This window comes from Protomyctophum bolini, assembly GCF_963924005.1.
Source record: "Protomyctophum bolini genome assembly, chromosome: 3".
In the NCBI taxonomy this organism is placed as follows: Eukaryota; Metazoa; Chordata; class Actinopteri; order Myctophiformes; family Myctophidae; genus Protomyctophum; species Protomyctophum bolini.
In genome coordinates, this window is record NC_137864.1 from 11,483,410 (window position 1) to 11,495,909 (window position 12,500).

The 12,500-nt window shown below is 43.2% G+C and overlaps 1 protein-coding gene across 5 annotated transcripts in view; it reads left to right on the forward strand.

Moving 5' to 3' along the window:
• The window catches only part of tenm3 (teneurin transmembrane protein 3), a 363,756-nt gene that overhangs the window by 145,408 nt on the left and 205,848 nt on the right, over positions 1–12,500 (forward strand). For all 5 annotated transcript variants that reach the window (XM_080757108.1, XM_080757110.1, XM_080757109.1 and 2 more), the window contains exon 3: positions 7,746–8,010. In XM_080757108.1, coding sequence (XP_080613234.1) covers positions 7,746–8,010 — 265 coding nt within the window. The remainder of the gene's footprint in view (positions 1–7,745; positions 8,011–12,500) is intronic.

Below are 12,500 nucleotides of genomic sequence, written 5' to 3' on the forward strand. Positions count from 1 at the left end.
TAGTCATCATATACCAAAGACTATAAAAATGCCAATGCCTTCCTGCTTCACACTCGGCATCAAGGGGTGGATTTGGGGGTAAGTTCCTGTGACTTATAGGCCAATAGCGTCATGTCCAGGTCGTGTACTTGTACATCACGGCTGGGGGATTTATTGTACATCAAACTAGCTCATACTACACAGAAGCTGCGTGCGTGCGTGCGTGCGTGCGTGCGTGCGTGCGGTACTGAGCGAGGTCATGGCTCTCAGTCCAGAGAGAAAGATGGCACGGTCACTTTTTCCTTGTTAGTGGTTTAGAGTTGCGAGCAGAGGAAGAAGTATTTAGAGGGATTGTGCTCTGTGTTTGAACCGAGTGGGAGGTACATTTTTAGCCAAAGAAAACATTTGGACATTCTTCTTTTATTATTTTTTTTCTTCCCGCTGGAAACAAAACGAAATTCTATCTGACGTTGAAAATACGATGTCGTTAACATTAGTGTGTCCATGTGTGTCCGTGGTGGAGTTCAGACTATACTGTCTCACTACACATTGTCTGACTCTTCCACACTGTCTCCCTCTCAGCCTCCCTGGTGTCTGTCTTTCTCCTCTACAGTTTAATGGCATAACTACCAGTAACAGATACTCATCCACCAATTTGTGAACATGATTTTGCGGGCGCCCCACGGCCAGTCCAGCGGCTGCCAGTATTTCTTTGAAATTATTCACATATTTAAATCGATTTCAGGCCCCATTCACAGCCCTTTAGGCGGTTTAGGGCAGCCTAAAGTCCAGGCATTTCATATTTTTGTAATAATGATTGAGCTCTCTCAGGTGATAGAATACCTGATCTACTAACTCACATTGACAAGCTCAAACTCAAGAGCTCACGGCTCGTTAGCCGCTAGATCCGCAAAACTTGGCTGGATGTTGCCCACAGAACGGGGTTAATAATGTGGTTAACTTGCAGAGGGATGTGCTGCGAGGCATCCAGAGGAGGGAAATGAGTTGTGTCAAACCAACCGCGGAGTTTGGGCTATTTTAGCGGAGTGATGGAGAGTAACATCAGACCGTTTGGACCGCTGCTGGCTCTCCTAGGCGAGACGTGTCCTGCTGTGTTGTTTGGCAGAGCGCTGTGCTCACACTGACCTCTGAAACGTACAGTATACTGAGTATAGGACGTATTTACAATGGAATGGAGCGGAAATTGTTCCTGCTCCATGAGCGTTCTGGGAGATACATACTTTCCTGCACATTGTCTTTTGCAGGTATTTCCCTGTGTGTGTGTGTGTGTGTGTGTGTGTGTGTGTGTGTGTGTGTGTGTGTGTGTGTGTGTGTGTGTGTGTGTGTGTGTGTGTGTGTGTGTGTGTGTGTGTGTGTGTGTGTGTGTGTGTGTGTGTGTGTGTGTGTGTGTGTGTGTGTGTGTGTGTGTGTGTGTGTGTGTGTGCACGAGTGTATACGTGCAAGTGCAGCGCATGTGTTTGTGTGGGTGTGTGCGTGGGTTTTTCTAGATTTAAAAAAAATATGACCTCCTGGCAATACATTTCTGGTTCCCATAAGGAAAAGCTGAATCTGTCTTGCATTTCTCTTTTCCAGTTTAAAATACAGGAAATACAGCACATACCGACGCAACAGAAACAATACAAAACGAGCCCTGTCCCCACCCACCCTCACGCCCGCCCCGAGAGGAGAAGAATATATTCATAAACACAGTTAAATGTACATGTACAGTGAGCGTAGACTGACTGACTACTCTGTTTTCTGTTCACGCTCATTTGGTTCACTGGCGTTGGATCAGTTGTATGCTTTATTGCTTTGTGGCTTGTGCTATATTCTAGATTCATAAACACAGTTAAATGTACATGAAAAGGTAAGGGTGGTATATTATCAATCAACTGAAAAGGTTAATCTTTATAGCTATAGGGTTCTTCAGACAGGGAGCGACTAAAAACCTGGCTTATAATATATTTTCAGTGAGAGGTATGCAATGATTCACTTAACTCACAATACGATTAAAAAAAAATCATGATAATAGGTTTGCGATACGATTTTCACGATCTTACACAAATCAGTATTTCCAGCAAATTACACTATTTTTTTTAAAGATCCTGAATTATTTTTGACTGTCTGTTGCATCGCATGAACGAGCGCTCTGTGAACGCCAGCTGCGCGCTCTGTTGCTCGTGCATGCATTTCGTCCTCATGCAGTACCTACTGCAAAGGCCATGTCTCACCTAGATGCATGCAGTATCTGAGACGGACTTTGACCTAAACGTCAAGATTAAATTGTTTTATTATTATTAAACCGGGTTCAAATCTGTGGTAGAAGAGGAAAGTTACATAGGCTTAGTGCAGCTTTAAGTACAACACTTGAGTAAATGTAACCTACTTATATTAGTTACCTTGCACCTCTGGACACTGGTGTTGTGGGCAGGAAAAGACGGGAACATAAACGGGCATTACACCAACATATATTCATCCTGTGACAAGAACATAAATGGGCGTTGCACCATAGATTCATCCAGTGACAGGAACATGAATGCACGTAACACCAGGCATGGATTCATCCTGTGACGGGAACATGAATGCACGTAACACCTGCAGGCATGGATTCATCGTTTGACAGGAACATGAATGCACATAACACCAGGCATGGATTCATCCAGTGACGTTAACATGAATGCACGTAACACCAGGCATGGATTCATCCAGTGACGTTAACATGAATGCACGTAACACCAGGCATGGATTCATCCAGTGACATTAACATGAATGCACGTAACACCAGGCATGGATTCATCCAGTGACGTTAACATGAATGCACGTAATACCAGGCATGGATTCATCCTCCTCTGCTGGGCTCAACGGGGGCACAACATATATGCCCCCCTAGATTCTGTGTCAGTGCCATCAACACAGAACAGCAGGGTGAGATAAATAACGGGGAAACATTCCCACCTGGAACAGCAGCAGGTTGCGTTTAAATGGGCTTAGAGACACACAGACGACAAACAATTGAGAGAAAAGACAGACAGACAACAGATGGAGAGAGACAGACAGACAGACAGACAGAGAGAGAGAGAGAGAGAGAGAGAGAGAGGGAGGGAGAAGGAGAGACAGAGGGAGAAATAATACTTGGAAGTGTGATTGAGCCAGGAGATTACGTGTCTCAGTTTGTGAGCCAGCATCCAAAGGAGACGGATTATAACATGCAGCTGAACCCCAAAGAGACGCATGCACACATACACACACACACGCACGTTTCTGTTATACCATCTATTCAGGGAGGACATTTTCAAACGTTGGCCCAACCTAAACTTCACTCAAACTCTCTACACTTAGAAACGTACCTCAGTTGCAACTGTGTCTGCTCTTGTTTCCACTCTACACCACATCTCTTTGCCCTGTAGTACAAACAGCTTTCATATCGGCTATGTTTTGGTAAACATCCCTGTCTCTAACCCTACTGCGCTAACCTTAAAGCTCTGCACCCTAACTATATAATAAATGTAACACCTGGATGCTTATTACTAATCCTGTAGCCTCCACCTAGAATCGTGTCATAAGTGTAACCGTAAAGCCTGTTTCAGACCAAACGTGTGCGAAGGGACTGCAGTGTAGCAAATCCTATTACTGTCGCTGTCGGGTGGAAAACTCATAATGTAAGTCAAACACTGTTACTTTTCAGGGAATGTAATAAATGATCTGTCTTCCAATGGATCCAATGTTATGTAGTTAATATTATTATGTTAAGATGCAGTATGCACACACACACAATGTGCTCCTGCACCACAAGAAACAATAATGTGCACAGAAATATGCATAAGCTAGCAAGCACACAATGGGTCACGATGAGCTTGTAGATTGGCTACTTTTGCTACTTTTGTGTGCCACTGTAGTATACGACAAAGATCATTAATTTACAACATAAACATTAAAATGTGGAAATATGGAGAGATGAAGGATGAAGGTTTCTGCCAGACATCAACGATATATCCATTACCATGATTTCTGTGTTTATATCTCACGCTCACGACTGTTACATTCTCACGATGATCACACAAGGACGTTATTGGCCCTTTCAAAGGTCCCCCCCATGACATCATAACACAATGTCATTTAGTCCATGTAAGTGTTTATGAACAGGGCATAAACACACCACCAAAACGCATTGACATGAAAGCACTCTCAGATGTGTCACGCTCACATGAGCCTATTGGTCTTTGTTTCTGCGTCGTGCAGTCGATGGTAGAACATAATACTGTACGTATCGTTGCTGTCGGGCAGAAAGCTCTTATTTCTCCATGTTTTAAACAATTTGAGGAAACCTGGTTTCTTGGCTATATACTAGATTGCTGATGCACGCACGCACGCAAGCACACACGCACGCACGCACGTGCATACACACAGTCACTCAGTCACCCACCCACTCAGATTGCACACTCACACACTCATATTACACATAATGTAGATAGATATATGACACACCATCTGTGTGTGTCAGGTATAGACTGATTGATGTGTCTGTCTGTCTGCCTGGACGTTTTGACGGGTAAACACAGCTGAAGGTAATGTCCAATTAAACACTCTCAACTTGGTGTCTGTTCTGGGAATGTTATTACCTGAGAACATTTTGACCAAAAAGCATTCTAAAGTAAACCCATTAAATCTTCTATCCTAACAGTTTTCTGAGAAACGTATGTTGCTACATCAGCGGGTCTCAAACTTTTTCACGTCAAGTACCTCACACTATGCATATTTGGCCACGGACCACCATCTCAAAATGTTTTTTTTTTTCCAACAGGGACCCTCAGAAGTGAAGATTTGAGTTAAAAAGGTTCGCTATAAAAGCAGTAAAAGGAATAGCATTTGCCTTTTGAAATAGTATCCAAAATTACAAATATTACAGATAAGTACAGATACTCAAGATACTCTGCTTGTAGTGAGTTTGTTAATATTTTTGCTATGACTGCACTGCACACAGATTGGTAACGGCTCCTGCAAGCTTACCTAGAGAACATTATTGTACATTGTTTTGTGTGTGTGTGTGTGTGTGTGTGTGTGTGTGTGTGTGTGTGTGTGTGTGTGTGTGTGTGTGTGTGTGTGTGTGTGTGTGTGTGTGTGTGTGTGTGTGTGTGTGTGTGTGTGTGTGTGTGTGTGTGTGTGTGTGTGTGTGTGTGTGTGTGTGTGTGTGTGTGTGTGTGTGTGTGTTGCATTTAGCCTCGGAGGTTCGTGTAAGTGGAACAATTACCAGGCTGGCTAAACAGCATATGGAAACGAAGAGACATAGAGTAGAGAGAGCTAGGGCAGAGAGAGAGATCCTCTCTCCATCTGCACTTAACATTGAAGGTGATTTTTTTTATATAGTACACAAAAACAGAACAAAACAAAAAACCAACACCATCCAAGACAAAACAAAACTGACAATAACACATGCCCACCCACCCACCCGCTAGCCCTGAGGGAAGAATAGACTTATAGAAAGATGTACGATAATAAACAATACTTACAAAAAATAATTGGGAAAGAAACTTGTGGGCAAGAGATGACCATATAAAAGAAGCTAAGGAAGAGAGGGAAATTAATCAATTGCAGTTAAAGAATTAATATATAAAAGAAAAGTTATTCAATGAGCCTAGTTGAGAATTAATTTTTTTCTAGGTGGAATTTTCATTTTCATTTGTGTGTCAGTAAAACTTGATTCGTATACATGCCGACAATAGCAGACCTACAAACTCACACCGTGTCGTTGCCACTGTGAGCTTGTATGTCTGCTATTGTCGGCCCTGTCTGGCGGTGCGACGGAGTGTACATTTAGCTTCGACAGCACCACCTCGGTGTTGTGTTGCATGATGGGGGTTTAAACAGCAAACCTTGTCCAGCTGTTTTGTGGGAGTCATTGGCATCAGGTTGTTGCATTTGTTTTGCATGAGGAATGAGGTTGTTAGCAACAACACGCTAATTTATGCAGTTCACCTGGAGTTTATGGAGTTGTAGAGTAACATTGTGCAAAGGCAGTTAGAAAGTAAGCTTGTACAGTATGTCCAGGAAATGAAAATACAAAGCGCAAGATTCAATTTAGTTAACTTATTACGAATACCAAACTACTCCCCCTTTACCAACTCGCCCCAGGCGTACAGCCGGCGGAACTGCGCGGCGTGGTATTCCTAAAGTAACCTAAATAAATTATCCTTATTCCTAACCTTAACTTCAGTAAAACTATGCCTAAACCTAACCCTATACCTAAACTTAACCCCAGTAAAACGATGCTTAACCCTAAACTTATTTCTAACCTTATTCTCAGTAAAACAAAATAAAGAATACAAGAACCGTCAGACCGAGCGGTCGGCGCAAAGACCGAGGGGCGAGATGGTTTAGGGGCGACCGTACCTGATACCGTTATTAAATACTTGACTCAAAGAGTGTTTAATATATCAAAATAATAATTTTATCAGGCACTGACAGTAGTGTGGTGATGTTTACCTGCAGAAACACATTTACCTGCATGCATTATTCTGGTGTTTTATGTTTTCAGGGTTTGTTTTTTTTGCCCCAAAAGCATCCCTGTGTACCAAAACAAACAGTGGAAACAGCATAATACAGAGGCTGTGTTCTTCAGGTATACACCACCACACACTGTATGCTCCAGTGGCTGCTGCTGGTGCTGATATAGAAGGACATGAAAAAGGGGAAAAAAGTATAATTTTAGGCAAAGTTGCATGCTATGTCTTTAAACAGACAAACTTTAAATAATTGATGTTCTGGATCGTGGCTTTAACTTGCAGTATAGAGTGTCAGGGCTCACCCGGCTCAGGAGTGCAAAAGACAGTCACTATTTTGCGACCCGCTAGACTATATGAATATGTTGTAGCGCTCAACGTTTACAACGGTGAAAAGAACAGGCAGGAAGTGGAGTTTTTCTCCGTTAAAATGCATGGCTAGTAGCCTATTGTAGGCCTAAATGTTGTTTTTCCTTACTATAATCGGTAACTGAAAAGCACATAAACAGCATGATACTGCGTTTAGCAGCAAATCCTTTCTTTCTTTTCTTTCTTTCTTTCTTTCTTTCTCTCCTCTCCTCTCGATGGTCAGACTCTTATACTCAAGTTGTTGTCTGTATTTAACTGTAGCTGCCATGAGGTCTTAGTATGCTAGTCATCTCTGACATAATTGGAAATGCTGCTTCCCGTCCATCATGGCTGTCATTGTGTCATTGTGTGTGCACACATTATAGTTGGAAGAGCTTCTGAGAGAGTGAGTGCCGACGAGGCACTATGTGAAGCCAGCCATAAACACACTGCTGCCTAGGGCCCGCGGATACACACACATTTTACCCAGGGTGCTTTGCTGCAGTTGTTTGTTGCTTTCTATGGTCCATTGTGCTTGTTTACGCCAGGGGTTACCAGACGTCGACACTCCCTAAATGGTCATATAGCCTCTGAAAAATGGGAGTCAATTCAAATTACGAGCCAAAACAGTGGAGTGGATCTACAAGGTCACAATGCATCATATTGCAACAGCTGAGCTTGTGAGCTTGTAGATCTGGCATTTGATTTTTCATTTTTTGAGCGGCGCTAGCCCCTCCTATGCCCAGCTTTGTGTGTTTGATGATTTTGGGCAGAGAATTGAGGACGTCATTTGTGATTTAGCTGTGGTTTGGGTATTATTCTAATTTGACTGGTTATTACTTTTGATTACAACATATATATATATATATATATAATATAATATAAATCTTCTAACCACGCCTCTCCCTTCTTGATCAACAGAGCAACCGCCCAATCACCACTCGGCGCTGCCCCCGGTCCCGCCCCCTCACCGGCAGCAGCCCTCGGTGACAGCCCTCAACCAATCGCTGAGCTCCTCGCACCACGCCGGCCACACGCTCAACTCCACGCGGCAGCTAGCCCCTCCCACTGGCAGCCCGGCCCCCGCGGCCGGCCAATCACCAGCCGACCTGCAGACCACGCCCCCCGAGAGCGTCCCGCTGCAAGACAGCTGGGTGCTGGGTAGCAATGTGCCTCTGGAGACAAGGTAGCTGCCTGTCTGTCTGTCTGTCTGTCTGTCTGTCTGCCTGTCTGCCTGTCTGTCTGCCTGTCTGTCTGTCTGTCTGTCTGTCTGTCTGTCTCTCTGTCTCTCTCTGAGCCTCTGTGCAACATGCTCCCAGACAGCGCTGGTAAACAGATGTCTCTAATCGACATGTTTATCTACGTGCGACCTGATTAACATGCATTTGCATACAGCGGCATCCCGCGAGTCCACCCTCACGTGTGTATTGGGCTTGATGGAGGAGCTAATTACAGCTATTGTGGCGCTAACAAGTTGAAAAGATCACAATCGGAAGCAACTTTATTGTCACAGCAGACGATTAGCGGTGTAGGAGAGTGGGCGAAGTTAAGTTTTTGTGTCAAAAAGCTCTCTATTTAAAGAGAATAGAGAAGAAAGGAACAAAGGGCAGGGAAATGGCAGGCAAGTCAAATGGAATACACAATGCCAATATGATGTTTCACCCCACATAACCTGGCATCATTCATTAACCCTAGCATCCCTATTCTGGGCAAGGCGTAATAGCAGATTATGAAATACCGTAGGTGAATATCTGGAAAAAATAGGCAAATGGTGTAGGCGTACATTCAGCAGAAATAGGTGAATATTCCCCAACAAGCAGACCTACAAGCTCACAAGTCACAACGTGTCGCAGCGCTGGTACTTCCACTATTTTACACATAAGAAAGGAATTAAGTGGTTGAAATTCTTCAATTACTGTACTGTACACTTTCACCACTTGAATAGAGCCGTGCAGTCTGTTCCAGTACAGAACGGCGCATCCATCTCCAATGCAGGCCTGATGTCAGAATGAATAAGGGTCTTATGGTGGCTCTCTGACTCCTTCCAACTCTAATATTGACTCACTTGTTTGGATTCTGGTTAGTTCTGGTGGGGCTTTTGAAATGTTAAATTGGCAATGGGATAAAAAGGCTTTTAAGAAAAGCCTTGGCGTCACCGCTGCGGTGTGTTGCGTCACACGAGTGGCCCTTAATCTGTGACGGGAACGGGATATCTTTAGCAGGATGACACACACTTTGGGTATTAGCAAGATTTTGCCGCATGTGGCGAGGAAACCTCATTATGTCCAAAAGTGCCACATTAATGCAGTTAATATATCGTTGCTGTCAGGCAGAAACCTCTTGTCTGTGTAGTCTAACTTGGTTTTAATGATGTACTCTACTGCTCCATCCTGAAAAGTAATGAGGTTTCCACCCGACAGAGACGATATGTCACAATTACTTGTTAAACATTATGCTTTCACGTCATGTTTGCGGGTTCGTACCGTTTTTTTTTCATTGGTTCAGTATTTATAAATATCCGTAGAGAGTATTACTTTAAAAATAAATCCAAACTAGCATATAAGCTCACAATGTGTTGCGATGCAACACAATATTGATTGGTTTCTGCCTGACGTAATATTCCGTTCCCAGTACAGTTAATGTAGGCTGTGTATTAATTTGAATCAGAAAATAACGACTAAAACCATTACAATGTTTAACTACGTGTTTGTGTGGTTAGACGGATATATTTAAAGAAAGAACCTTTCATTTTTGACACGGACAAGAAAAAAGAACCAGAGGGTATGTTGGCTTCAGAATGACTCTTTTTCAACTTAAATGAAGTGTGAACGTGTAAAAGATGAACCCTTAAATGTACGTTAGTTCATTAGGTATAGTGGTCTGAGCAGACGGGACCAGAGGCGGGGCCAGGGGCCGCGTATTGAATGCCAAATGAACATCTAGTGTAGTCGATGTAGTTGGTTAACTCACAGCTTAGAGGCAATTAGCCGCTCGTGTGATTGGCTGGGCAGCTAAGAGCCTGGAATGACAAGAGGGGGTAGTGGTGCTGAAGGGCACACTGCTGCATGGTCACTGGGGACTCTATGACTCTCTACCCAGAGAGAGAGTCGTTTTGTTATTGTCGGGCAGAAACCTCTTATATCCACATTTTAACTTAATATAACGTAAATGAATATACTGCAGTGTCACACAAAAGCATCGGCATATAGCAGATCCACAGGTTTTTCTGTGTTTAAATTCGGATCCTGAAAAGGAACAGTTTTGGACATATGAGGTATATATCCACCGGACAGAGACGGTTTGTGTCATTTAACTCTGCTCTGAGGGTACAAATGTAACTGAGTGACAGTGACAGTGGTCTGGTGGTCACCGCTCCGGACAGCAGTGGTTCTCAAACCTTTTCACGTAAAGGACCCTCAAAATGATATATATGTAGCTAGCATTACTATAGCAGTGACTATTATCACCTCCTCGGCCCGGCTTTCTTCCCCCGAACACGGGCCACTTGTACCTTTTGGACATGAGGTGCCATGTTTTAATTTTCCTGAACATGACGACCTTCATTTTGTGGTGTTCTTCTTTAGAAATATTTATTTAAAATCAGGATGTAATGATCATTAGACTCGTTCCCTCCCTCCACCGTCAGAGTTAGCCGTTTGAATTAATTGATGTAGTAATTATGTGCAGGATGTAATTTATATATATGTGAGTGGACTTAATTTAACTGAATTTTTTTTAATTCTACATTTTATTGTAAAATAAATAACTAGTGATTGATGAAAAAACGAGTAATCGGCAAACACATCGGTATCGGACGAATTTGGCCTTAAAACGATATATCGGTAATTGTGATCGATAAAATAATATATCAGTATTAGGCCGATTAATTATGTTGAAAAATAAATTAAAAAGCCTGAAAAAGCCTTTTGTTATGACAAAGGCTGAAAATTATATCAGTGTTTTCTGGGGAAGCTTTCAAAAGAGTCAACAGTTTTTTTTAATTGAGAGTTTATAAGCATTTTTTCAGAATGGCACAAATGGTTATATCGATATCGGCCAAAAGTGTCTCATCGGTACATCCCTAGAATAAACCTCCCACACACTTATGCCAGTGTGCCAGTGATCAGCCTCCCTCGTGTCAATGTTGGCACCGTGCCTCAGGTTGCCTATAGCCCTAATGTGGACGTTCAACAAAGCCTTCTGTTCTTTTATTCTTCTATTCTTGAGTCATTATTATTTGAACCCAGTATTATTTGAGTAGAGATTTTGTTACACTCAACCCACCTTCTGCTCAGAGTTACAGACCCGTGAGAGTCTGTTTTTATTTGTAACATTTTCTGAGTTACAACTGCCAATAAATTGACAGTTGTACTGTCAATTTTTACCGCAGTGGGGCTTCTTCAACATTCTCCTTTTGCAAAAAATAAAAATAAAAACGTCTGAACATTATCATTCCGAGCGCTTGACCCGAGCCTTATTGGTTCAATTTGAACTCTGAACCCCCCCGCCTGCTTCTCGCTGGGGCAATTTGTCGCTCGCGCTCCGCCTTTTGTTGCGAGGTCTCTCGTCCGGCACCGCCGTTTTATTTAGCAACGCGCGGGAGCCCGATGTCACACTGGTCCCTTGATAGAAGGCCTATACTCTTACACGCACGCACACACACACACACACACACACACACACGCACACACGCACGCACGCACACACACACACACACACACACACACACACACACACACACACACAGGGAATTTATGGGAGTAACTCTAACCTTGAACTTCAATTCACAGCACAATTTGTAGCCTTCTCTCTTTCTTTGTTTCTCTCTGATTCTCTCTCTGACACACACACTCACACGCGCGCGCACACACGCACACACACACACACACACACACACACACACACACACACACACACACACACACACATTTAATATTCTCCACCCCACATAAGTGAGTGCAAGAGAAGGTTCAAATAGAAAGAGGCCTATAATAAGTCAGACAGGGAATTGCTGATTTTTTAAAGAAAACTTCAAATGGTGATACACAGATGACCTTTATATCACCTGATTGATAATCAGCCTTGGGCTGGGCCAATTCCTCAGGAGGGAGGGAGGGAGGGACAGACAGACAGACAGACAGACAGACAGACAGACAGACAGACAGACAGACAGGTAAAAATGAAAGATTGATAGAAGAGGAGAGAGAGAATAAAGGGAAGGGAAAAAAAGGTCAGGTCTGTATCATTTTACAACCCATGACAGTTGGGCTACAGGGCCCCTCTCTCTCTGTGTGTGTGTGTGTGTGTGTGTGTGTGTGTGTGTGTGTGTGTGTGTGTGTGTGTGTGTGTGTGTGTGTGTGTGTGTGTGTGTGTGTGTGTGTGTGTGTGTGTGTGTGTGTGTGTGTGTGTGTGTGTGTGTGTGTGTGTGTGTGTGTGTGTGTGTGTGTGTGTGTGTGTGTGTGTGTGTGTGTGTGTGTGTGTGTGTGTGTTGAACAACATATGTTCAGATTGGGGTCCACGGCCAAAGATAATTTAGGGGATCCTTGACATGAAAAAAGTTTGAGCACCACTGAAAGGTTTTTTTTTTCTCCAGAAAACGTTCAGGGTTTTTGTAGAAGCTGCAGGTCTCAGGTCTTAATGGGAGCTAGTGACTAAATAACTACAGTGGATCCATTG